This window comes from Thalassophryne amazonica, unplaced genomic scaffold (genome assembly GCF_902500255.1).
Source record: "Thalassophryne amazonica unplaced genomic scaffold, fThaAma1.1, whole genome shotgun sequence".
Taxonomy (NCBI): domain Eukaryota; kingdom Metazoa; phylum Chordata; class Actinopteri; order Batrachoidiformes; family Batrachoididae; genus Thalassophryne; species Thalassophryne amazonica.
The window spans coordinates 8277-36060 of record NW_022986449.1 but is presented as its reverse complement, the minus strand read 5'-3'; the positions used below and the strand labels follow the sequence as shown (position 1 = coordinate 36060).

General features: G+C 42.3%; 2 protein-coding genes across 2 annotated transcripts; one reads left to right on the top strand and one right to left on the bottom strand.

The window, feature by feature from the left end:
- The first annotated feature begins 1452 nt into the window (after positions 1-1452).
- LOC117506212 (protein O-linked-mannose beta-1,2-N-acetylglucosaminyltransferase 1-like) lies at positions 1453-12903 on the top strand. The gene is made up of 10 exons (XM_034165711.1): positions 1453-1530; positions 1829-1887; positions 4294-4354; positions 6194-6322; positions 8221-8346; positions 8477-8541; positions 8631-8675; positions 11057-11192; positions 12266-12379; positions 12823-12903. The coding sequence occupies exons 1-10, from the start codon at positions 1453-1455 to the stop codon at positions 12901-12903; spliced, it is 894 nt and encodes a 297-aa protein (XP_034021602.1).
- A 3871-nt stretch (positions 12904-16774) lies between these two features.
- LOC117506213 (tetraspanin-1-like) lies at positions 16775-23609 on the bottom strand. Its single transcript, XM_034165712.1, has 6 exons — positions 22646-23609; positions 19030-19104; positions 17849-17947; positions 17325-17465; positions 17024-17107; positions 16775-16935 (listed from the first exon to the last, which is right to left on the bottom strand). Exons 1-6 carry the CDS (start codon positions 22826-22828, stop codon positions 16876-16878), a joined length of 642 nt encoding a protein of 213 aa, XP_034021603.1. The 5' UTR covers positions 22829-23609; the 3' UTR covers positions 16775-16875.
- Positions 23610-27784: the final 4175 nt, after the last annotated feature.

Sequence of the window (27784 nt, the reverse complement as noted above, 5' to 3'; positions counted from 1 at the left end):
ATTGTCATTTTAATTTAATTAATTCTACCCCCAAGAGAAAGAGGAAGAGTTTCCCACCTGGTAATATCATGTTTGAGATTTGCCAACAGAGGTAAACAGTTAGCCTTATAAAGCTCCTTAAAGTCATGTTACCAAAATGCCAAGGTATTTAATTTTTGGGGGGGCTAATTTTAAATGGGACCTGACCCTCATGTTTTGCATTTGAAGTAGTCACAGACATAAGCTCACTTTTCTGAAGATTAACTTTGCAACCAGATACTTGCCCAAATTGTTTAAGTAAAGCAAGTGTTTAATAATAAAGAGAGGATGTGAGATGTATAAGAGGGTGTCATCTGCATAAATAATGACCTTTAAGACCAGATTCCAAATGCGTTCTCCTCTGCACTACGCGCACGAGAACCTGCAGCTGTAGATGATTTCTCTGTAATTCTGGGAGCGATGAGAAAATGGTTTCATCAGCCAGGTTGTAAGAGCAAATGCGTCATCAGCTATGAAATGATTATTTTATAGCCTGGCGTCCAGCAGGGTCACATTGGCACAACGTTTCTGTGCAGGCTCTCAGTTGTCCAGGTGGTTTCCATAGTAGAGAAGCTTGAATCTTCGACTGGACTGGGTTGCTTGACACGAGGACGTTTCGCTTGAAGCGCGACGAATTGCACAGCAGTGTGGGGATCACGTTTGTGCAACTCTCAAGGCACCTTAAGATTCAGGCTTGTAAGGACTTTCTGGACTCGTCCATCAGAAGTTTCTCTGTATGTGGCGTACGTGTTGAACTTGTAGAGGCATCCACTGAGGTCAGCAGGGGACGTTCATGTCTCTGGATCCTCAACCTTTGACATCCAGAAACACCTGTGAAGAACCTATGGAGTCATGAGGTCAGAGGTGTTTGGTGATGCTGATGTCATTGCAGGAGAATGAAGGTTCAAGACTTTATGGTCCTGGTGCTTCCTGTCGTACTGTCTGGTTCTCAGACTTGGACTCTAACCAGTGACATAAGGTGACAACTGGATGTCTTTGGTCTCTGTGGAGGATCGTTGGGTACCACTGCAATGACTTTGTCACTTTGCACGTAGCACTTGTCACTTTAATACAGTACCTTTGCACCTCAACACCCACCATCAACTCTTTTGGTTCCTCCACCTGTCGGCTGCTTATTAACTATCAATTATTGCTACTTGGAATTTGTAAATTTGTATGTATATTCTGTTTTAATTGTTTTTCTGTTATGATTAATTTTGGTATGTTGTGTGTTCTTAGTCTGTCTCTGTTACTGAGACTATGGATGGAAATTAGCATCCTGCTATAATCCATCATATTTACATGTAATTATGTTCATTAATATGCACTGTCCCATTTTAAATAAACATAAAAACGAGCGGATGAGGAGGATCACCTGCATTGTGACAGAACATCAGCTATCACATTTTGTCCATGTGGTCTGTTTCTCTGGTCATGATCCAGTACACAGGTGTGATGTGGACCTCAGTGGCTAAAGAAGACCAAGGACACGCCCGCATTTCACCTGACTGTGTCAGGTAGATTGGTACTTTTAGAGAGGTCTGGCTGAACTGGCCATCCAAGACTCAAGATGGTTCCATAGTCTTGTGGATGTGACAAAGTCCGGCACCAGCATATGCTCCCGAACTTGACTTGTCCTGTACTCCATACGTTTGCATAGAACAGATGAACGTCTAACGTAGAACAAAAACTGAGCGGGGTCGAGTCTCCGACATTCTGTTGCTAAACTCAAGACTTTCTCTGGTTCATCTGCAAACTTGTTTCTAAACCATATCCAGTACTGATCCGGACTCTTAACTGTTTCCATCAGGACGCAGACTTTGCCATCGTCCTGGAGGAAGACCTGGACATTTCCATTGACTTTTTCAGGTACGTCACTCAGTGGAGGGGCTGTAACTGCTCTACCTGGCCAGAAGGTGGCAGTGTTTTCCTGCACACTCCTGCCAACCTCTCTTTCTGTACATGTCTCTGTCTCTCAGGAATATATAAATAAGTCTGTGCTTGTTATTTGTACCCTGGTGTTGATTGCAGATTAAGTTGTGGTCACTCCTGACCACTAGAGGTCAGCAGAGCCACACTGATGAGTACTTTAACCTAACATAGCCTGACAACCGGCCCTGAGTTGGGCCAGATACTGGCCTCTATTTTGGAGTGGGATTCTCACTCCTAAATGACCAATAGGAGAGCAGTGCTCGTGCCACTTCGAAGTGAGGCTGACGTCAGCATCTCGGCCGCCAACCAATCACAGGCTAAGACAGAGAAGCCAGTATCTGGCCCAATTCAGGGCTGGTGTCGCTGACCTAAAAATCGGTCCGCTTTTGCTTCTGCGCATGCGTCATTAGCCTCGGTTCACAGATTAACACCTGGTTTCTGCCTAATACTGCCTCCAGTCATCATCTGTCTCAGCGACAGATCTCTGAAGCTTTGAATATCTGAAGCAACAATCATTGCCACATAAATTCAGCATTATTTCATCATAAAAGATGGAGGAAGCGATCAGAGTGCCGCGGCTAAACGAGATGCTAGCTGATGCGTTCACTGTGCGTCTGTCGTTTCAAACTGTCATGGAATTTCATCAGTTTCTGCTTAAAATGGCCTTGTTTCTGCTTCAAACTGACTTTAGAATGAATTAAGAGGTTTTACTTTTATCATCTGATGGTTAATGAGCCCATTAATCCTTTTGATTGCTTTGGGTGTAGAGACTCTCGTCTCAGATGTGCTGCTGTGGTCTGAAAAGATGCATGTGCAGTTGCAAAAGGCGGACCGATGTTTAGGGGTGGACCGTTCAGTAGTGATGGGATGATGATACCTCGAGGAGTGTATTGACACACTACACAAACTGTGTCGGCACTGTGTTGGTCGCTCAATAGTGCCCCTGCAGTAGTTATAAAATCATTGCAGGTAAATAAAATGAAAATAAGATGGAAAAACTAACATGCTGCAAACCCAACATCAGCCTGTGAAATATTTAATCGCCAGTCCTCTATTTAAAATATGATCTCATCATTGCATAATCTCATGTGCTTAATTTGTGTGTCGAGTTAAGCTGTTCATGAGAAGAGTTTAAAATTTGCTTAAAACCTTGTTTGTGTAAATGCTAAACTGAGTTGGTTTGTAAAATATAGCAAATATGTCTGTAATAAAATTCAGAGTTAAAATTTGTAACTTGTGTATGGAAATTTTTAACTTAAGTGTTAAAGCATATGAAATAAAAGACTAAAAATAGATTAATTTATGTATTTTTATTGAGGATCAAAGGTTTCTGAAGTGTCTTTGCTCCAAGGTGATTTCTCCTCTTACACACCAGTTCCCCTGCCTCAGAAAAAACTCTTTCACAGGATACAGATGAAGATGGTGAGCAGAAACATTTCAGTGTGAGTTGATAAAGGTGTGGATATGTTTGCTGGTTATTCTTCCAGTATTGTAAAGGAGTACAAACATATCTAATTGGAAAAATAACAGCAAACAAAGATTTACCTTATTTGGCGTCAAAAGATCAAAATTATTCCAGACTGGGGAAACGTCTTTGAACGATCCATGAAGTCAGTGGAACAAGGTGAGGGCAAGAAAAACTCCATCCAACAAATCCGCAGCATGTCGATACAGTTTGTTTCCTTATAAACACAGTTTGGCACGGCGCAGCCGAATGACACAGTTCCTGTATCGGTCACATGATTTTTTCTTTTTTTTTTTTCTTTCTTAAAGCAATACACGCACCGATACGGTGTTTCACTCTTGTGTGCTCGGCACAGTGTTGACGCACCAGTGTTGTTTATCCCATCGCCACCGGTTGTCGGGCTAAACCTAACAGGGCTGTTTAATGTTGTCCTCCACATTTTACTCTGCTGTCACTCAGTAGACGTGTGTTTTTAAACTTGTGAGAAGTTTGACCATGTGACATCAGTGATAAAGCCAATATTTGGTGTTTAAACATGTTTTTTCCCCAGAGTGTTAAATCAAGTTTGTCTGTTTAATAGGATTACCCCAAAAAGTTTTCATCTGATTAATTTCCCCAAGAGGGTTAAAAAAAAAAAAAAAAACTCTTAACAGCCCGTGTGTGAATTCTGGATCTTGATTTTGTTTTTATTATTACCTTTTTGTGATGTGAGATGTGATTGTGACACTTTGAACTTTTATGACATAACAAAGGTGTGTTTACAGATAAAATGAACGTTCAGACTGGAAACATGTTTTTCTTTCATCCAGTGACTGTTTGAGTGGTCTGCTTTTTGAAACCACTGATGTTTGTCTTGTTGCTGCAGTTTTTTGAGTCAGACGATCCACCCTGCTGAACGAGGACGACAGTCTGTACTGTATCTCATCCTGGAACGACCAGGTGAGGCTTTTTGTTTTCCATGTGTTGAATTTTTCCATTGTAGTCTGTTAAATTGGTCTTTGTTGTTGGTGGAATCAGTGTTCGCAGTCTTGAGGCTGGGTTTTTTTATTTTTTTTATTTTTGGTGTCTTGCCTCGGCATCATCCGGACCTGAAGAATAGCACAGTCCAGTTTGAGCTGCTCATTTTTATCCTTTTAACCCTTTTTTTTTTTTTTTTTTTTTTTTGTGCCATTTACTTCTCACCAAATAGAAACGTGCCCATCATGGTAACTTTACTCAGACAGTGCTCTGCATGCTCAGTGCTTGATTGCTTTGTTTTATAGTCACCACAGTACTACACACTATACTACATCTACAAGTACTGATGTGCAATAATCTCCTGACACGGCCCTGTAACTATGCAAACATTATGTTCCTTTGCCCAGGCAACGTGTTAATGTCTGTTACACCATGAAAGTACACTAAAGATTATAGGACTGCGTCTGACTCACTTGGCTGTAGGTTGAAATTATGCACAAGTCTATGAGAACAGGCCGCGGCAACTACAACAGACTTTTGTCAGTGCCCTGCCTTCTTGGCCATCTCACTCTTGGAAAAGAGATTTTTCATCTCAGTGAGGATTTTACCTGATTAAATAAAGGATATATATATGATCCTCTGTCTCTGAAACCCTGGACTCAACTCGGTCTTGGCCTTGGGGTAGATGGACCTGACTCCATCACTGGTTAGTTTTGGCTAAGCAGTGGGTCACTCCTCTGATTCTGGTCTGCTTGAGGTTTCTTCCTCAAAAAAACAGTCTGAGGGAGGTTTTCTGAACCACTGTCTCCTCTGTGCTTGTACAGGGTGTTTGTACGTTTAGACTTTCCTCTTCTGAAGCGTCTTGGGGGCGACTTTATGTTGTGATTTGGCACCATATAAATTAATTTAATATATATTCCTTCTGATGAGCGTGCACACAAATGTATGAAGAATATGAGCGGTTTATAAGACTGTTACTGGCGTTGTGCCTGTTGCCTTCATGTGACTCGTTCTGTAAGTCAGTGAATTCCTGAAGCTCTTAAAAAAAAAAAAAAAAAATCTGTTTTATGTAAACGTGCATCTCACAGGAACTGAAGCTGCGTTTGGTTCCAGGACAAACGCTGCAGTAAGTCTGATACTTGGTGTTCTTGGTGTGTACTTTCTCATATGTGTGTTGCGTAAACGTCGTCTGTAAGTCCGACCACGCTGGCAGCGGCCTGGATGACCGTCGGCGTGATGGCGGCTGATCGGGTTCTCCTCGACCTCCGGCAGCAACTTACCTTCACAGATTATTTCCTTTTCTTCTAAGTATTATTCCGTGGAGACGCTCGCTGCTCAGAATGAAGAGAGTGAAAACTGATCGTTTGTCTTCAGATTGCTGAACCGCTGATGGGAGAGTCTGAGTCAGTGGTTCCAGAAAAGACCATGCAGGTGGATTAACACCGGTTAGAGCAGAACAGTACCTCCTGCTACAGAAGGACAGTCTAGTTTTTTTTTTTTTTTTGTTCCCACCACACGCAGATCGCACCATTGTCTAATGAAAACATTAGATTGTAGTGTCTGTATTAATGATTTTATCTTCATCAGCAGGACTTTTGTTCTGCACACAACATTGTGATTATTTCGGCAAATGTGTCAATCACTTTGCTTGTGAACACTGACTTTCTCGCGTTCAATGTTTCATCTGGAAAGTTGCACACTTGCACTTTACTAACTCATTAGTTGCCATAGTAACTTGAGATGACTAACCACTATGTGTTTTTTAGTATTTTAACGTTTGTGTAAGGTGGTGTTCCTGCAGTGTTTATTGTTGTTGTTCAGGGCTACGAGCACACGGCGGAGGACCCGGCTCTGCTGTACCGCGTGGAGACCATGCCCGGCCTCGGCTGGGTGCTGAAGAAGAGTCTCTACAAAGATGAGCTGGAACCAAAGTGGCCCACGCCTGAGAAGGTAGAGAGCTCAGCCCACACTTTGTCTCACCTGTTCCATCTGATATTATTTAATTTTTCATGCTGTTTGGTCAGTTATGTGTTGAGTTCATCATAACCAGCTTTAGATCGCAGCTCCACATCCTCATCTGTTTGTAAGATTTGGTTCAAATCTCAGCGCAGCACTTTTTAAAAATATAAACGCCTTAATATTTTTCTGTCATAATGTCTTGTATTTGTCATTTCAGTTTTTCCTTTTAGTAAAATCACACAGTTTGTTCTTCAGTCCAGTTTGATTGAACAAAGCTCTGTATTCTGCAGAGTTTGTGTTTGTGCTGAAAACCTTTGCACCATGACGTCTTTAGTCAAAAGGATCTCTGACAGAATTGCTCAGATTGTTGTGATTTTAATCCATGGTCACACAGCGTGGCCCTGTGGTTATACTCCTGAATGTAGTAGCTGTTAAACGCAGCTCAGCTTCTTGTCTTGCAGCCTGTTTGTCGTGATTTATGGCAGCATTAATTGTGTTTTTCTCGTTGATCTAGCGGCCTGCAGCTCGTCTGTTTTACTTGAATCCTGTATTGTCTCAGTAGTGCAGCAGATCAGAATATTTACAGAGGAATCCTTCAAATGGTGACACAAACACCAAATTTGGCACACATACTCCTTAGACATTATTCTTTTGGAAAAGCAGTGTCCACTTGAATGTTCGAGGCAGCCAGGTAGGGGTCAACTGAAGAATGACACAGGGGTCAAAATTTAAAACTGCTCCAATCATATTCAAAACTACATCACATTATTTGTTTGATCTTAAAGATTTCAAAAAGGTATAGTTTGGTTTGTCTGTGACTGAATGGTATGAGGTAAAAACGGCAAGAATAGTGACAAAGGTCAATTTCAGTTTGTACAGGGGTCAAAAATTAAAGTTGTTCCAGTTTGATTTAAAAAAAAAAAGTGCTAAATTATTGGCTGAGCAAATAGAGTTGTACAAAGGAATAGTTCGCACCATCTGTCATGCTCAGTTATCATGTTACAGGGTAACATATGTCACATATCATTGAATCCAATGGATGTCGACCTTGTTTGACCTTTACTGTGGACACCAAACAACACATGGTCAAAACTATTTATTAACCTTAGTAGCTCAAACAATAATTTGCATTTTTTAACCAAACATGGAGTAACTTTAACTTTTGACCCCTGTACAAACTGAACTGACCTTTGTCACCATTCTTGCTGTTTCATCCCATAACTCCAGAACATTCAGTCACAGGTAGTCCAAACTATACCTTTTGAATTTTTTTTTTTTTATGATGAGACAAATAAAGGATTGCTAACAGTGTAAGGTTAATAATTCATTTATTATATGGTTGTTGGGAGCTGTGTTTTCATCTTGTTTGTCCACTTTGAGCTCGTTTGCTGTTAATTCCTCCAGTTCAGATTCAGAGAACCAGAGAATAGTTCTCTCTGTCACTCATAATTTCTTTGTTTGCTATTGATGTTTTATTTCACAGCATGAAAATTGTAAACAAAGTTGTAATTTTGACACACAATTACCGGTCTGATAATGGGAAAATATGAGGCCAGAAAACAGCCAATCAGAGCCCGTGTACTCTTGTAGCCATATTATAATAAGGTGTTGTTTTCAGTATGATTGGAGCATTTTTAAATTTTGACCCCTGTGTTAATTCTTCAGTTGACCCCTACCTGGCCACCTGTTCACAATTTTCAAGTGGACACTCGGCCTTTTCAAAAGGGTAAAAGGAGTATTTGTCCCAAATTTGGTGTTTGCATCACCATTTGAAGTATTTCTGTTTTCAGTTATCCGCTGCACTAAAGGGACTGAGTTGATTCTCAGTGACCTTTGGTCACAGTGCTGTAACTGCCCTCTTTGTTTTGTCTTGTTTTTTGGTGATCTAGTTGTGGGACTGGGACATGTGGATGCGGATGCCCGAACAGAGAAAAGGTCGCGAGTGCATCATCCCCGATGTGTCGCGTTCCTACCACTTTGGCATCATTGGACTCAACATGAACGGATATTTCCACGTAAGGCTTTCTAGAATTTGAACGAAAATCACTTCAGTTGTTTCTCAGCCACAAATCTGGAGTCATTTCATCGTATCTCTAAAGACAAACTGATTTTAATTGTTTGATTGTTTTTGGATCCGTCCTGCAGGAGGTTTACTTCAAGAAACACAAGTTCAACACGGTTCCTAACGTGCAACTGAAGAACGTTGACAGGTGGAACTCCAGATGTGATGATTTGTCAGGTAGAACAACGTCCAGAAAACAAGACAACAGTCTGAATGTTTTTCTGCGTTTCTTCTCAGCTTAAAGAAAGATTCTTATGAAGCCGAGATCCACAACCTACTGAAGTGAGTGACTCCAACAGTGAAAATCACCAAAATCACTTTTTTTTTTTTTTTTTTTTTTTTTATTCAGTTTGCATTTTTCATTTAAAATTTTCTATCAGGTTCAAGCTTTTTGCAAAATTTCTGGAAGTCTTCATTAGTTTTTGAATATCAGCATCAGTCTAGCTAACGATTAGACAGCTGTGGAGGAAAAAAAAACCCAGCAACTGTTTCTTTGTTTTGAAATGAACCGTTTCATTCAAATCCCAAATATTTCTTAAGTACTGCAAAACTTTAAAAAAGGAATATGTAGTCAGATTTCAGATGCTTTAACCAGTACATGTGATTATTTATTATAATCTAAAAAGGGGATGAGTGTAATATGTGAATTTTGTCAAGTAAACTCAAGTTGGATATTTACTCCATACACTTAAAAAAAAAAAAAAAAAAAGACCTCAGTCTAAAACAAAAAAAAACAAAGAAAAAAAAATACTCCTTAAAAATAATGACACCCCCCCACCCCCAAAAAAACCCTAATAAGTGTGCAACAAACTAAATCCTAAAGTTGTGACCCTGAGCTGTTTAAATAGAGCTCCAACTGTTCCTGTGCAGGGAGCAAAAGAACCAAATCAACCAGAACTGGTTTAGGTGGACAGAAAGAACAGTGAAGCCACACCCACATTTCAAGGTATCACACAGTAGCAAAAATGTTACGTTCCAAAATATCAAGTTCACTAACTATAAAATATCTTCAATTTCCACAAAATGAGCTCTTTTCCTCTACGTTTGCATGGGGTTGGAAATTTGACCTTACACTCTGACCCTGAGCCGGGACTGACCTGAGCCAAAATCAGCTCATTTCTTCCATCCATGTGCCCACTGAAACTGCCACGTTTGCATCCCTAAGTATCTTCCTGAGGGCCCCTTCACACATAGTGCGAAGTTTGGTTGATAACAGCATGAAACAGTTCAAAATTAGCGCACCACGAAACATTGTGCCGACAGGTGGGCGTGCACGACCACGGTGCGATTATTCGTGCAGGCACCAGTGTCTTTTGAGCAGAAACACAGTGCCAGGTACAGCACATCGCACAACTTATGTGGAGTAAATAACAAATAAAACCAGCTGGTACCTGTGGGACCACATCGTGCCTCTTATGTAGGGGAGAAGAAGAAAAAAAAAAAAAAGCAACAAAAACAAAACACCACCCACAGGATTCGTACCTACACTTTACCAAGTGAGCTCCCATCACTGTCCTGTAAAAGGTGCTGAAATCTGCCTGACATCAGGAAGCACATGGACGTATTAAAAAAATAAAATAAATAAATAAATAAAACAGCACACCATATTCAAACATCACACTGTATTTAATCCCTCTTATCAAGCGGGCAGTACAAGTATAATCCATCTGTTCCTCTGGTGATGACCCATGGTCACTGACGTACAGTCATGAAATGACATGAATGAGAAGCAGCGTGCTCTGATGTCCACATCTACTGATGTGGTGCTCCAGTTGGCCGTGCGTGCGTCTTGTGGATGGCGCACCACAGCACAGACACCGCGTCATGTGGAACGTGGGTGACGTGACAGTCAGATCGCCTGCTGCATGTTCTGAGCTGATGGTCCATTTCAACCTGGGGGGTTGTCGGTGTACGCTCCGTGCGCGCTCCTCGCTTGCTGCAGCTTGTCGCCACCACAGCGGTATGTTTTTGTTTATTTCCACGTAAATACGGCAATCAGACACACGCGCCTCACAGTGGACAGGTGTTAGTCCATGTATGTCCAAACACAGTAGGTGTTGTCTAGCTGGAATGTCCAGATCCACAGATTGTCACAGCTGCTTCTGTCGGAAGCCACGCCTCCTGTGAGTGGAGTGCACACAACCCACGTGTCAGTGTGTGTGTTTGTGTTTGCAAAGTCACACTCGTGGGGAACTTAGACAAATTTCACTGCGTGTATGACAGTGGTTGGCTGCAGTCTGTTGTCGTGCCAAGAGTGCAACTGGCCACACATTTTCTAAGTGCCATGCAAGCGGCATTAGATGTCCGTGCGTGTCACCTGGAATTTGGCCGGCACCTGCTGCAAGAGGGTCCAATGGGTTCGCACAGTGCACACTTTGTCTTTCAGTTGCTGGTGTGTGCAAATAGTTGTAGCAACAGGTGTACGAGGCATTAGAGGCAGGGACAATTCCACACGTTTTGCATGAAATTCCTGCTTCGTGTGCACGTCGACCAAACTCCACACTACGTGTGAAGGGGTGCTAAGATTCATACAAACACAAATGATCATAAGAGCACTTTCCTCCTGTGGTGGCACTAAAAACAGATCCTGTGTGATTGCTGAGAAAAACACAGGATTCAAATTCCAAACTAAAAAGACGTATAAATTGTGTAACTGTGTGAAGGGAGGCCAAGGTTCTGGACCACAGCAAGAACCCTTGTGAGGACTCCTTCCTGCCAGACTCTGAGGGGAAGGTCTACGTCATGTTCATTAAGATGGAGAGTGAGACCGACACGGTGACCTGGACCGAGCTTGCCAAGGTATGGAGCATGATCTGTGGAGCTCTAAAGAGTCCATAAAGCTCATTTTAAAGCTTTATAAAATTTTACATGGTATTAACACTGCCCCCTGATGGTCCAAAGTAATAACACATCCACAGACTAAAGGTGTCCCAAATGCTCGTTGGATACCATATTCTCCAGGCTGTTAGTCACACTCATTTATTTATTAATTATTAACTAGATTTGGATGTCTTGCAGCTTATATTCTAAAGCATCTTATATATGAAAAAATACTGCATTATCATCTGTAGCCACAAGATGACACCATCTACAAGTGTGACCAGCTGTTTCTGTATACTAAGTGAGGAACTATGATTCATGCTCCAGAGCAGAAAGGCGGCAGTAATGTGCCATCTGGATGCCAGCCACTTTAAAACAGAATGATCTGAATGAGAGAGACATTCGTGTCTTAGACAGTCATTTTAATAAATCATGCTCTCAAGCTGAAGACCGCGCTCTGGAATAAAGACTATACTTTAATACTACTCTGTACCTTGTTTGAACTGTGAGAAAGTAGGACAGCAACAAGCAGGACAACTAAGCTAAGTTAGGCTATTATGTCTTACAAAGCAAATGTTAAATTTCATTGAAACCAGAGCGACTGAATGTTTTTCTTTGTGGGTCAAAGTAGCAGTTTACTCAGATTTATGTGGCTAGTACAATAACATTAATTATCCCATTTGCTTCGGCTCATTAATGCAATGCTTACTTTATAAATAAATAACACGCCCATTAAATTGATGTTGCTTCTTGTTTCATGGTGGTAGAATAAGTGTAACTTATAGACCCGTCCGTGCAACTTTTGTTATTTTTGTCTTCCTCTTCATGTCTCATTTTAGGACAGATGTGATTTATAGTCGGCAAAAATACTGTAATCAGTGGGAAAAGATTTTATAATTCTGCGTACGCAGCAGTAACTCTGACAGTCTGCTTGTCAGGAATAATTTTTTTTGTTTTGTCTTTTTTATATACATGAAGTTGTTGATGCCGTGTTGCTCGCTGAGGGGGGAAGCGTGTTTTGTGGATGAACTCTGTGATTTGTGTCATTTCAGTGCCTCCACATTTGGAATTTGGATGTGCGGGGATACCATCGAGGTCTTGTGGCGACTCTTCAGGAAAAAAAAAATCATGTGCTGGTGGGTCGCGGTGCCCATCTCCCCCTACTCGTAAGTGACACGCCCACTATTTTCTGTACTAATGCAAGTACAGTGAGACCAGCGTGCGTTCAGCTCCACGCTCACGTTGGCGCTGTTTTCTGCCACGTCAACTGTATTACAGAATTTAGTCAGTTTTGAGAAGATTTTATTTGCTGAATGAGTTTCACAATAAAAGCATGTGTGTATGAAGCCAGCAGTGGAGCTTTACTGTGAACCCACAGAGTTTAACCATCGTTAGCTTTCGCTGCTAAATGTTAGATTTAGGTTTTCTTCAGCTGAAACTGAAGCATAGTCAGTATTTTTTTATGAAATATTTTGATGTCATTTTTTTTAACATTACAAAACCCGATAACACCCTGAGAAATTTAGTCATCTTGTTGTCCCACTTTTCCTTTTCTTTCTTTTTCACATCCTCTTTCTTTCTTTGCATTTCTACACTTCCTCTGTTTCAGTGCGAAGAAGCCGCAGGTGTCACGCCCATCCACTTGGAGGCTCCGCCCAAAGAGGAGGCGGCTCTGGTGGAGCAGGTGTAGGTCTGTTACACTGGACTTTTTTTTTTTTTTTTTGGTGTTGCTGGAGCCACGCCCTAAAACCTGGTTCACGTTTCTCGCCGGCGGCTCGTCTGTCTGAAAGTTCCCGCCTTCTTTCATGCTGACTTTTTTTTTTTTTTTGGAGATGCTGTGTGTTTTGTGGTGCCACCGGACAAAAAGTAACATCAACTCAACCAGAAAAAGAACAAAGTTAAAAAAAAAAGTAGGTGTTAAAGAAAAAAAAATATGAGAAGAACCTTTAAATATTTTTGATAGATTGAGTTTTAATTGATACTGCTCATTTTTAAAACCAGATCATTTTGTGCTAATTTTAAAAGGGCTCTAAAAGAATATAATATTTAAAATGTGTTTATCTTGTTTTAAACTGTTCCCGTCAAATGTGGTTCAGTAAGACGGTCACGTAGGTGCTAGTCTTCCGTTATGACTGTTTTCTGTCAAAATTAATATTATGTTATTTCTGTGTTGTTTTTTTATCTACACAAACCGGGCAAAAACCAAAGAATTCATGTTGAGATTTTCTCAATACGATGAGCGCGTTGCCCGAAGTGGACAAACTTGTTACACAAGCCGTGATTGGCTGGAAGTCGAGGTGTCTCGGCTCTGATAAAGCGGCTGGAAACTTTCAGTACCACATGCTTTTGGTCCAGAATTTACAGTTTATTTTCTCCTTAAAGGTACGAACACTACAGTTAATGTAATGAATAAGACATTGTTTCATAATGAAAATGGAATGAAGGCGGAAAAAACAACTTTGTGGTCAACATAGGCAGTAAAGCAGCGCGCATTTTGGTGGACCACCTCTGGACACCCCCACAAGGCTTACCCATCCTCCATGGGGGAGGCCTAGGGTTTCCTTCCCAGGGGCCTTACCTCACAGTGCCCCCAGTGTGGAGGAGTGGTTGCGGCCGGGTTAGTCACCGCCCCCTTGTTGACGCTTGTTGTTTTAGTTTATGCTGATTTCTGGCAGGGGGCTATTAACATGGTGGATATAATTCATGGGTTTTCATTTGTGGTTATTGTTTGTGTTGTGTATTTGATGATGTGCTGAGGTGTGTGTGTGTGACTCCGCCCACATCAGTCTTGGACGTCTTTGCGTCAGGACGGTTGTGTTTTTGATGCTCGCGGTGCTGCGCTCCATTTGAAGTCCGTGAGATTTTGAACCTGTGAGACAAAATAAATGATGCGTTGTTGAATCGTCTTTTTCCATCTGTCACAATTTCCACAGAACACGGTGAGAAAAGTCACTGAAACACGTTCAGATGGTAACGACTGTTAACACTTTAGGCAAACGTTGTTAAATCTATTGAAAAAGATCATATAGCCCAAAAATATGCTGAATTAGTGACAAAACGATGTCTTTCAAGTCCTAACCAAGAGGGGAAAAAAAATCAACACAACCCCATGTAGGAAATAAGACCCCCCAAAAAAAACAGCCTGTGGTGTGTTTGAAAGAAAAAATAAAAGATCAGATGAGTCCTCGGTGCAGCACCCTCCATCCAAAAGCATTGGTATTTCACACATTTTAATTTGTTTATGCCAGATAAATGAAAACTCTGTAAACGGAGTAAATATTTAATATGATGTCAGATATTCTCATCAGTGTCATTAGTATCCATTTAGCTCATTTATTTTTAATTTAAATTCACAAAGAAACTGAGTCATCTGCAATAATGCAAACTGAAGTTGGAAAATATTCAGAAAGTCTACACATTATTGGTAGAAAAAAGGAACATATGTACAATCATAGTTAACTTTTATTTGATCTCATATTTGATGTAGATTAATGATCTTTGATCTGAAGCTTTTATTATTACTTATAAAATGATTGAAACTGATTATTTGGCTGTCTTTGTTATAGTATAATACTTTTTATGGTGGTACCATTAAAAAAGTGGAACCATAATTTCCAGACTATAAGCTGCTACTTTTTCACACACTTTGAACACTGTGGCTTTTATAATGATGCAGCTAATTTATGCATTTTTACAGGCTTTTTCATAAGTCCACATACGTCAGTTGATGCTGTCAGTTGATTTCCTGAAGCTGTGCTCCTCATGCAGTGTACATTCACACACAGTGTAAATATAGGTGAAACTGAACAAAATTAATTCATAATATATAGATCCTTAAGGTCTTACCCGTTCGTTTTAGTGAAGAAAAGTCCCTCTCTCACAGACTCCATCCGATCTTGGCTGCACGTGATGAAATCTTAAAAAGTTAAAATTACTCAGTTCTCTGTGTGGAACGGAGAAGCTGCATGACGCCATGGATGATGTGCGCGGCTATATTTACGTTTAACACTTCAGGAAGTAAAGCATTTACAGTACGCATTTAATTAAAAGTTAAAAAAACCTAACATCTTTCTGTGTAAATATCTCATGTTACAACATGGAGACCTGCTGCTTACAGACAAGCCCATTTATGTACAATTTCTTTTTAAAATTGGTGGGTGCGGCTATTTTTCAGGTGCACTCTATAGTCCAGAATTACGGTAGTATCACTGTGTACAACTTTTCTTGCAGTCAAAGATGCACTTTTTACTTAGAAAAAAAAATCACTTTCTAGGGTTATATCTTGTTCGCTATAACTGAGAAACAGTGATTTTCTAAGTAAAAATTGTGACTCAAGAATCTACCAGAATGCACCAAATGCCACCATTGATTTAAAAAAGTCAGAGTCCAATCATGTGCACTCACTGCGGTGACGCCCAAACAGTTCTTTCTCAACCAACAACCACTAAAGCTCAAGACCAGAACCAAGAAGCACTGAAGCATCCAGACTGGAACCAACAAGGACTGAAGATTTCTCCGATCACAGCCACAGCAGCCTGTAACTTCTTCTGGGTTGTCTTGGGTGGCTTTCCTCACTCTTCTCCTTCTTGCACAGTCACGCAGTTTTGATGAATGAAACTATTTTTCAGTGACTTTGAGGCCATTTAAATCTTTCATGCAGGTGTCAGAGCTGTTCTTTGTCTTGCTGTGGTTTCGTGGTCATCGTGCATTTTCCCAGCAGGCAAAGTGGCGGCAGCAGGAAAATGCATGTAAACCTTCAGGGTTTGGTGAGTTTCTGCAGCTGCTGCAGTTGACCGAGGTCAGACCAAAGTCACCTGCGGCTTCCTGGGCTCTGTGATGTCATTAAACAGAAGTATGACTGCAGACAGCGGCTTTGACAAAAGGACTTAAAAAAAAAAAAAAAAGCAATAATCTGCCTTTTCTTCCTATTGTAATGTTGCCTTGTATGACATCACAAAGGTGTGATGGAGGGGGGAAAAAATCCCTCTGTCAGGTGCTGAAGGTGTTAATGATTTTATGTTATTACACTCATTGTAATTTATGGTGGAATAGGTTAGAAATTAGTCTGCTTTTTCAGAAACAAACACTTTGTGGCAACATTCCAACAGGAGCAACGAGTCAAAAATGAAAATAATGAGCAGCACGGAGCAGCGAGCTTCCTGACGAAGACCACTTCAGCCGGGTCTGAGGTGAACTTTAAACCATTATAGGGGAGGAGGAGTTCAGAGCAGTGAATCCCGCCCACATTCAGTCTGTCCTGTCAAATCAGTCCTTAGGTGAAACAGAACAAAATTAATTCCATGTAATTAATGTAAACACACCGGTGCGTGCGCTCAGGTAACCTGACGTGGACTCCAAAGGATCTGGACCGGTGATGTGAAGAGTCGCGTGTCTGTCATACGACTCGAGTTGCGTTGAACCTTCTCAGGCTGCTGCCAGTAAACGTCACTCTGTGGACTTTGATACATTTTATTGACTCTCTGACAGATTTACACTGAATGCCCCCCCCCCGTTTTATCACATTAAATTAGGAGGAAAAAAAACATTTCTTTACATGATAATATATTAAATCATTCTTTAATCGTAGAAAAAGATCTACAACGTGCTGTAAATAAGATAAGTCCTCGGTGTCGCCTGCGGGAGGTTTGGGTCTGGGTCGGGCTCAGCTGGTGGTTCTGTGCAGGCAGCAGTACAGGTACATGGAAACGATCATCGCAGCCACCTGAAGAAACAAAACCACCAAACCTTCAGCAACTTCAAAAACTTTACTGAGTTAAAGGAAATTCAGGAAATGATTTGAAGATCTTGACCTCCAAGATTCCAACTCCTGCTGTGATTCCTCCCACGATGTTGGCATGCTCTTTGACCAGCTCCAGGATGTCTTCAAAACAGCCCTGCCTCAATCAATGCACTTATTGATTACTGATCAATCAGACTGCAGCCGTTCTGACCACTGACTGTCATTTAAAAAATGCAGATAAAATTCTCTTCAGGAAATAAATTGGGCACTCTGTACATTTTTTTAAATTATTTTTTTTATTTGATTTTGGGGACCCCATCCCCACTTTGGAGATCCAGTGTATTGCTTATTGTACAGACTGACTTCCTCACCTGGATATTGCTGCGCTGTACCTCCACTGTCCTGCAGGGGGCAGTGTTGTTCCAGCAGCAGCTGGGGGGTAGCGTTCCTCTGTTCTTTTCAAAACGTGAACCCACAAAGTCTGTGTAGTTGGTGAAACCGCAGCATTTTAGCTGTAAGAAAAATTGAAGCTCCTGATTGGCTGAGCTTGAAGGTGTTATGTGGAAACATGCTACCATTGGTTACCTAGTCATTAGCCTTCAGCTGGTTATGGTTATGTTAATGACTACTTTGTGGTATAAGACTTTAATTACAACAGTTATTCAACAAGCTAAGGGTCTCATTTCTCTAACTTTATCTTCTGATTAGCAAATGTGTCATCAAATATCACATTTATTAATAAGATCTCTGAAATTAGCGTCAGCATTTTTCTTACTGCGGCGGTTAGTGATGACATAATGAGGCCTCCTGAAGTATTTGGTTTTTTTTTTAGGCCACTAGATGGCAGTGTCTGTTCAAAAAAGAATTCAAACGGCGAACGAGAACTGGGCTATACCTCTGTCATGGTGGCATTCCAGATCTGTGTGGCGGCCAGATCAGAGCTGTACTGCTGCTGTAACGCTGGTGTTGCCCACGCTTGAAGGATTCCCTCAGCCTGGAGACAAAAATAAAACAAAAGATTTACGAGGAACCTCACCAGTAGTGATGGCAAAACTAGGCCCACAAAGCATTTGGTGTTTTTTTTTTTTTTTTTTTTTTTTTTTTTAAACACCAAATGCTTCATGGGGCCTTGTTTTGCCATCACTACTCCGGCGCCAAACCAAAAAATTTACAAAATGGTCAGTGTAATATGACTTCTAATCAAACGCCACACCATGGATGTCGTGACAAATAAGTGAAACACATCTTAACACGGTCGTCTAAACCTGATCATGTCGTTAAAATCTCCAGATATTTTATATATTATCTGAATTGATGCTTCGATAAAAATAATTTCACTTCTCTCTGAACTGTCGCATTTTTGTTGTTGTTCCTTTAAAATGAGAGCGCTGCTCCCTGAATGGTGGAGTGATGCGTGATGTCATGGCCATGTGGGTGTGGCTCATTTGGATCTGGACCGAATGAGACTCATGAAGACGGTTTGATTTTGATTTGAAGGACATGTACAGGCACGGTATTGTGTGATGACATTTTTAAACAAAGATGAGATAATGTTATGGCAAAGATGTAAAAAAATAAAATACACAATATGACCCCATTTAAAACATTTTTTTTCTCCTGGTTTTTTTGCTTGTAAATTGAAGCATTTGCATATTTTTTTATCATCTTCATTTTGCTTTAGCCGATTTTTTTTTCTTCTTCTTCTTCTACCTTAGTGACCTCACAAAGCCTCTGAATATTAAAGTGAATTTTCTGTACGATGGTGTTGACTAACATCCTTGTCACCACAGGCCAATAATTTTGAAAGAGGCACTGAAGGGAAATGGAGTGCATGTCGTGGAGCATTTGTAAATAGGCTGTTTTGCATATAAAATGCTTTAGGTTCAATATTCCAGAGCGATAAATTGCTTTAAGTGAGAGATGGTGAACACGGCCCCAGGCGACATCAGAGTCATTAAGTCGGCGAGCGCAGCGAGGCAAACATAACGCTGGTAATTCAGTGATGGAGATAAAGTCCACAGCGAGGAACAGACAAAGAAATCTGAGTGAGGAGGAGGTGGCAGACACCCCACTTCCAAACGAGGAGTAGGCCAGAGCCACGACACCAGCGGCCACCTCGGACACGAAGATGACCAGAACAACCACGAAGAACTGCAGGGAGGAAGAAAAGTCTGCGTTTAGTCAGCGAATACTGGACAAAACTCGGATTACACACTCTGTGCATTATCAAATAATAGAACAAACTGTCAACACGTTTGTCACCCAGCGGGCCACCAGAGGGCAGTATCATCACTAGTTCCTTTCTTTAACCAGACTCAACAAAAATGACAGAAAAATGGTACAAATTAGAAATAAAAATATGCCAATTTGGATTCAAGCCCAAAAAGATGTATTTAGTAGAAAGAACACAACAAACTTTGTGCCAAGATGATCTTTTATCTTTTTACCAGAATATAAAGAAATGGCCTTATGACATCACAATGTTTAAACTCTTCCTGTGTCAGCAGCAATAATAATGATTTACAAAAATTAAAGCCATCATGCGTGTAAAATGTGATCGTTCTTAAAAAGCTGCTACATGGATCCAGCAGAGTCCCATTTGACACTGAAGGTTTTGGTGGTTGAACAGTGAAAAACGATGACCGACAGATGACTGTTCAGGTGTCCTCTGGGTTTCTGTCCCTGAACACCTCACGAGCTTTTTCTTCAATGCTCAAATAGTTCCATTATTACAGCTGAAATGAATATTTAATGAGTGTGTCTTCAGCAGACTGGCTCTGCCTTCTTTTGCTGCATGCTGGGCAGTGGTGGGCACAGTTAACCAAAAAATTAACTTCGATAACAGATAATCAGATAACGTTTCAGTTATCTTAGATAAAGATAAAACGATAAACCACCCAAAAATGTATTGGAAATTACAGATAACCGATAAATTCCAGTATTGTCTCTGGTACACTTGTAACTACTAACAAACTGATTTTTAGTTTTAACACCACGATCACTTCTGAAAGCATCAAAAGTGACGACAAACCCAAACAATGAGTCAGTACTTTTGTCTTTCAGCGTCCTGTCCCTTGCTGGAAGCTCCAGTTTACTACATGGCTTCCAACAGCCACAAAGCTCAGCTCTCTACCCAATCACAACGCTGCTGTCAGGCCGAGCTCTTGGAAAATAAAGCCCTGCTGAGTTATGGTTTGGTGTATAAATAAAATGAATACTAATAGAATAACTCCATTAGTGTCAATTCTGTCATTTGTACAAAGTTAAAATATAACATATATCTTTTAATGTTGAATAATACACTAATTCTGAAGTTTTGTAACAAACACAGACAGATCGCAAAGGATTCTGGGTAAAATGTGCCTCTGCTAAACACTGATTAGTTGGTTCGTTGGTTGATTATGTAAACCAACACGTTAATGTGACGTGTGTCGTGTGTTGGTATTTACAGATAAATGTGCTTTTTGTAAAATATTCTATTTTTTTATTTGTAAAAACAGGCATTTTCAAAAAAAAAAAGCCAAGTTGTAATTAGATAACCGTCTGATATAACCGGTGTCAAAATTGATCTACTGGTGCCAGTGTGAGTTTTGGCCCTTTTTCATCTGATTTTTCATTCGTGCGAGAATTTTTTGGATCGCACCGAGTTTCAGGTTAATCACGCGTCCTGCATCGTTTAGTATACATGGAGTAACGAGCTGCGTTTAACAGCTCATGACCACCTCTCGTACTGTGCCTGTGCAAACACCGCAGACCTGTCTTGTAATGTTTTGTTTTGTTTTTGGTTTTGTTTTTTTTTACTTTGTCTCCCATTGAGAGTTTTTGTAAATTAAGTTTGAAAAAAAGCTTCTGTTTACATTTGCTTCTGGAAACACGAGTTCGACGTGTGGTTTTTGAACGTACAATGTGTGCGAAAACATAAATCGTGTGCTCTGAACTTTTACACCGTGCGGTTCTGTGGTACAGTTTGAACTGGAACTGAGTACAGTGATTGAAAATATCATACAGTGTCTGCCCAGTTTCAGTTTGAAAACTGCCATGAACACTACTGGCCAGTAGATGGCAGTAGAGACTTGCCAAAACAAAATTGCAGATAATCTGTGTCTGCTGCTACTCTGCTACGTTTAAGATGTGTGGAATTTAAGAAATGCAAACAATAACATCTATAAACCCATTGAATATATTCACAAGAGTTTTAGGCACTAGAGTTTAATGCTCTTATCTGTGGAGCCTGACCAGAGTGTTTCAAATGCATTTTTCATGTCGTGAACGTATTGAGATTACCCTATGCTACCCATAATGCACCTGGACACAGCATGTCCACACTAAAACCTTAAAAATTAGCACATTACTTTAAAACTAAATCGTATATCTGATATTTTCACTTTATAAACCAGACGGAACATTAATTTAAATAACTTGTCCGAAATTAGTTTTGTTAAAATTTGAACCATAAGTTAAAAATGTATGCCTCTAGTTGACTTAGGTGATATTTTGTTGTTGTATCAGTATGGGGTTAAAAGAAATGAGATTGATTGATTGATTTGGTTTGCAGAGGGTAGAATTACACATCTGCTATAAAACATTTAACAGGTAGGTGTTTGACTGATTTTACGTTTTATAAGCGTTTACCGCGTTAACGGTCGGACAAAAATTTATCAGAAGATAATGGTTTTCAAAGTTATCTGAAAAGATAATCCGATAATGAAAAGTTTATTTTCGATAATTATAGGATTATCGGAAGTGTGCCCACCACTGATGCTGGGAAACAGAACTGATGATGAATAGAAAGACGGATGGATGGATGATGATGAAGAAGGGGTCAAGATCCCGATTCTGGATCATTTCTTAAATTTTCACCATTTCGAGGATCATCTCAGATCTGTTTGATGGATCTTGACAAAGTTTAAATCCCACGTGTCATACAGAGGAGGAGCCTGTTAGTGTTGGATGGTGGGATTCTGATCAACATGCAGTAAAAGACGACATCACGATGTCAAACCAAGATCAGGAAGACACTGTTTTCTTTCAGCTTGTGAATTAAATATCAGATTACAACATCTTGACCAGTTGGACCGTTCTGGATCAAGTAAAGTCCGGGTCATGATGTGTCTGTTATTTTGAGTCCTCATCAACCCTTGGAGAATGTCAGAAATCGCAGATTGCTCATGTTCTTATTGTTCATATTATATTAATTTAACCGTCTTAATCACACCCACCACTAGGGGCAGCAGGCAGCCACAGTCAGGTGCCCAGGGACCAAAGCCAGATGGAGACATGCTGTGTGAGGTCACAGACAGCTGACAGTGATGTCACACATGGCTGACGGTGAGGTCACAGACAGGCGGCTGACTGTGAGCCACTTTGACCTGCCTTAAAGCCACTTTGACCAACCTTAAAGCTACTTTGATCCACCTTAAAGCTGCTTTGATCCACCTTAAAGCTGCTTTGATCCACCTTAAAGCTGCTTTGATCCACCTTAAAGCCGCTTTGGTCCACCTTAAAGCCGCTTTGATCCACCTTAAAGCCATTTTGACCCGCCTTAAAGCCGCTTTGACCAACCTTAAAGCCATTTTGACCCACCTTAAAGCTGCTTTGACCCTCCTTAAAGCTGCTTTGATCTACCTTAAAGCTACTGTGACCCACTTTAAAGCCATTTTGACCTGCCTTAAATCCACTCTGAGCTGCCTACCATCAGCAGCAGGCACTTGCTCTCCTTTTGGGCCCCACAGGAGCCCAGGAGTCCCAGCAGCACGAGGACGCCCCCTATGGCAATGCAGAAGAATCCCACGTTGACTATGTGCACGCCCTCCTTGGAAAATGGCACCAGCAGGTGGAGGAAGGATCCCCAGTTCACAGTCACCCAAATCCCCATGGCCACCAGGGTCAGGCCACCCAGCTGGATATGCACACACACACAAAAACCCACAGTGAATGTGTCTGTTAAAAGTTACATTGTTATAAAGATGAGAATTTGTATCATAACATCCTTCAGTCAAATTTGAGGAAAAATATTGAGGTATAAAAAAACGGAATAATGAGAAGAGACTTTGGAGAATTATTGTCAATGATGTCTGATGATAACATTATAAATAATAAGAATTTTTAAATCTGTAAATCTTCTACTGTGAAGAGGATAGTTATTGTGTAATAGGAAAAATGTGTTATAATGTCCTCTCCGGGAACCATCACCTTATCATGGTGGAGAGGTTTGTGTCCCGCTATGAACCTGAGAGCTGTGTTGTCTGGAGTCTTTGTGCTCCTGGTAGGGTCTCCAATGGCAAATTGATCATAGGCAAGCAGCCAGACTAAGAATGGTTCACAAGGCACCATGACAGAACAAGGCAGAGGAAATGTGACCTGGCTCGGAGGAAGCCCGGGGCACCCATCTGGAGCCAGGCCCAGATGTAGGGCTTGTTAGCGAGGGCCTGGTGGCTGGGCTTGTCACGGACTCTGGTCGGGCACAAACCAAAAAGGCAACATAAACCTTCCATCTCCACCTTGTGGGCTCACCACCCGCAGGAGGAACCGCTGGTTTCGGGTGTCCAGCCCACGGGTGGCAGTGAAAGTCAAGGGCCTCTGCGGACCAGACCCGGGCAGCAGGGGCTACCTCGCTGTGGGGGAAGGAGCCAGAGCTTGTGCGGGAGGTGGAGCGATACCAGTTAGATCTGGTGGGCCTCACCTCCATGCACAGCCTCGGCTCCGGGACCACTCTCCTTGATAGGGGTTGGACCTTATTCTTCTCTGGAGTTGGTCAGGGTGTGAGGCGCCGGGCAGGTGTGGGGATACTCACGTGTCCCCAGCTGAGCGCCGCTATGTTGGAGTTTACCCTGGTAGATGAGAGGATTGCCTCCCTGCGCATTTGGGTGGCGGGGGGCACTTGACTGTTGTGCTTATGCACTGAACAGCAGTTTGGAGTATTCGGCCTTCTTGGAGTCCCTGAATGGTGTCCTGTAAGGGACTACAGTGGGGGACTCCACTGTTCTACTGGGGGACTTCAACACACACGTGGGCAATGACAGAGACACCTGGAGAGGTGTGATTGGGAGGAATGGGCTCCCTGATCTAACGCTGAATGGTCGTTTGTTATTAGACTTCTGTGATAGTCACGGACTGTCCATATTCGAATGCCATGTTCGAACATAAGGATGCTCATAAGTGTACATGGTACCAGAGCACCCTAGGCCAAAGAACAATGATTGATTTTGTGATCATATCATCTGATCTGAGGCTGCATGTTCTGGACACTCGGGTGAAGAGAGGGGCAGAGCTGTCAACTGATCACCATCTGGTGGTGAGTTGGATCAGAGGCTGGGGGAGGACTTTGGACAGACCTGGCCAGCCCAAACAGATAGTGTGGGTGAACTGGGAACCTCTGGAGGAGCTCACTGTCCAACAGATCTTAACTCACACCTCCCGTGGAGCTTTTCTAGCATCCCTGTGGAGGTTGGGGGCATTGAACCAGAATGGGCAATGTTCACAGCTTCCATTGCTGAAGCTGCAGCGGGGAGCTGTGGCCTGAAGGTCTTAGGTACCTCAAGGGGTGGCAACCCTCGAACACCGTAGTGGACACCAGTGGTCAGGGAAGCCATCCGATTGAAGAAGGAGCCCTTCTGGGATATGTTATCTCGGAGGACTCCAGAGGCAGTTGCAAGGTACCAACAGGCCTGAAGGGCAGCAGCCTCTGCTGTGGGGGAGGCAAAGCAGCAGGTGTGGGAGGAGTTCAGAGCAACCATGTAGAAGGACTTTCAGTCGGCACCAAGATGCTTGTGGCGTATTGTGAGACACCTCAGGAGAGGAAAATGGGGAACCATCCAAGCTGTCTGCAGTAAGGATGGGACTCTGTTGACCTCAACTGAGGAGGAAATCCTCTGCTGGAAGGAACACTTTGAGGAACTCCTGCATCAGACCGGAGTGCCCTCTATAGTAGGGGGAGAGCTGGAAGCTGATGGAGGATTTTCTTCAATTTCCCTAGTGCAAGTCACTGAGGTAGGCAAACAACTCCACAGTGGCAAGGCCCCGGGGGTTGATAAGATCCACCCAGAAATGCTGAAGGCTCTGGGTGTGGAGGGACTGTCTTGGAAGATGACGTCTCTTCAACATTGCGTTTAGGTCTGGGACAGTGCCTAAGAAGTGGCAAACTGGGGTGGTGGTCCCTATTTTTAAAAAGGGGACCAGAGAGTCAGTGCCAACTACAGGGGCATCACACTACTTAGCCTCCCTGGTAAAGTCTACTCCAGGGTGCTGGAAAGGAGGGTTCAGCTGATAGTCGAACCTCTGATTGAAGAGGAACAATGCGGGTTCTGTCCTGGTCGTGGAACAATCAACCAGCTCTTCACTCTCACAAGGATCCTGGAGGGAGCCTGGGAGTATGCCCTTCCAGTCTACATGTGTTTTGTGGACTTGGAGACGGCGTATGATCGGGTACCCTGGGAGATACTGTGGGAGGTGCTGCAGGAGTATGGAGTGAGGTGATCCCTTCTCCGAGCCATCCAATCTCTGTACTCACAAAGCGAGAGCTGTGTTCGGCAGTAAGTTAGACTCGTGTCCGGTGGAGGTTGGCCTCTGCCAGGGCTGCAACTTGTCACCAGTCCTGTTTGTGATATTCATGGACAGGATATCAAGGTGTAGTTGGGGGAGGAGGGTTTCCGGTTTGTGAGCTCAGGGTCTCATCACTGCTTTTTGCAGATGATGTGGTCCTTTTGGCTTCAGCGGCTGGTGATCTCCAACACTCACTGGATCGGTTCACAGCCGAATGTGAAGCGGCTGGGATGAGGATCAGCACCTCTAAATCTGAGGCCATGCTTCTCAGCAGAAAACTGATGGATTGCCTACTCCAGGTAGAGATTGCACCAAGTGAAGGAGTTCAAGTACCTTGGGGTCTTGTTCACGAGTGAGGTGACAATGGAGCATGAGATTGGCTGGAGAATCGGTGCAGCAGGGATGGCGTTACATTCTCTCTACTGTACTGTTGTGATGAAAACGGAGCTGAGCCAAAAGATGAAGCTCTCGATCTAGTGGTCAATCTTTGTTTCTACTCTCACCTATGGTCATGAGGGTTGGGTCATGACTAAAAGAACTAGACTGCGGGTAAAGTGGCCGAAATGGGCTTCCTCAGGAGGGTGGTTGGTGTCTCCCTTAGAGATAGGGTGAGTAGTTCGGTCATCTGTGGGGAGCTCGGAGTAGAGCCGCTGCTCCTTCGCATTGAAAGGAGCCAGCTGAGGTGGTTAGGACAGCTGGTAAGGATGCCTCCTGGGTGCCTCCCTAGGGAGGTGTTCCAGGCAGGCAGATCTGAGAGGAGACCTCGGGAAAGACCCGGGACTAGTTGGAGAGATTATATCTCCACACTGGCCTGGGAACGCCCTGGGATCCACCAGTCAGAGGTGGTCCAGGAAAGGGAAGTCTGGGGTTCCCTGCTGGAGCTGTTGTCCCCGCGACCTGAGAAAGGAGCAGACCCTAAATAAGCATGTTTTGATTGTGGGAGGAAATGGTAAATAAGTGGTAAATGGACTGCATTTATATTGCGCTTTTCCATCTGCATCAGACGCTCAAAGCGCTTTACAGTAATGCCTCACATTCACCCCGATGTGAAGGTGCTGCCATGCAAGGTACTAACTACACATTGAAGACTGAAGATTGAAGACCTTGCCCAAGGGCCCTTAGTGATTTTCCAGTCAGGCTGGGATTTGAACAGAGGATCCTCTGGTCTCAAGCCCAATGCCTTAACCACTTAGGGACCACCTTCTAGGGAAGGTGATGGTCTAGGAAACTGGAGGAAACCCACACAGACACGGGGAGAACATGCAAACTCCACACGGAAAGGGCGGGAAGCGATCCTACGACCTTCTTGCTGTGAGGCATCAGTAATAACCACTAAACCACCATGCCACCCCAGGTTTTTAGGTCTGCCTTCAACTTTTGATGTGAAGATGTAAATATTGTAATTTTCGTCAACTTTGCTAATGATGGAACATGTTTGAAATGAATAAATAAATAAAATAAAAATAAAAGAAATACTTTCTTAATTATTAGATTTTATCTCTTAATGAGACTCTTATAACTATGAGATTAGAGAGACAGGAGGAAGTCACAGCCACAGAAGTCTAGAAGTCCTGCAGAGTTGTCTGGGAGTCTTGGTGGCTTCCCTCACTCGTCTCTTCGCATAGTCGCTCGGTTTTTGCGAGCTCCCTCCTCCCAACAGGTTTCCCTACAGCACCAAACTGTTTACCTTTGAAGTCTAAGAAAATGTTGATGGTCAATGTGATATTTGCTAAATTTCTTCTGCTCTGCTGGACAACATCAGACTGATCCCGCAGCTCCACTCAGACTCAAACCCGGAATGAGAACCGAGAACCATGTGGCTGCAGTTCCCGCTGACTCTCACCAACGTTTCACTCCATTTCATCTTAAACTGTCATCAGCATTAAGATTTACGTGGCAAAATTAGAAGCTTTGACGTTTGAGGTAAAAATGAAAGAACCTCCTTTAGTCTTCGAGGTTGCTGGTCTGAGATGTTTGACACCTTTATAGTTTTTGCACAAATGGATGATTTTCTCTAAGTTGGTCTTTGTGTTACAGAAAATACAATTTCGCACATACAGTGAGGAAAATAAGTATTTGAACACCCTGCGATTTTGTAAGTTCTCCCACTTAGAAATCATGGAGGGGTCTGAAATTTTCATCTTAGGTGCATGTCCACTGTGAGAAACATAATCTAAAAAAAAAAAAAAAATCCGTAAATCACAATGTATGATTTTTTTAAATTTATTTGTATGTTACTGCTAGAGCAGGGGTGGTGGCCAAGTGGTTAATGCGCTTGGTTTCAGTTCAG

Coding starts and splice junctions, on each gene's coding strand:
- LOC117506212 (XM_034165711.1), top strand. CDS start 1,453: ATGATCCAGTACACAGGTGTGATGTGGACCTCAGTGGCTAAAGAAGAC. Junction 1,531..1,828: donor CCCGCATTTCACCTGACTGT/GTCAGGTAGATT, acceptor TGTTTCCATCAG/GACGCAGACTTTGCCATCGT. Junction 11,193..12,265: donor CCTGGACCGAGCTTGCCAAG/GTATGGAGCATG, acceptor GTGTCATTTCAG/TGCCTCCACATTTGGAATTT.
- LOC117506213 (XM_034165712.1), bottom strand. CDS start 22,828: ATGGGGATTTGGGTGACTGTGAACTGGGGATCCTTCCTCCACCTGCTG. Junction 17,466..17,848: donor GGAATGCCACCATGACAGAG/GTATAGCCCAGT, acceptor TTTTTCTTACAG/CTAAAATGCTGCGGTTTCAC. Junction 17,108..17,324: donor TACAGCGCAGCAATATCCAG/GTGAGGAAGTCA, acceptor TGATTGAGGCAG/GGCTGTTTTGAAGACATCCT.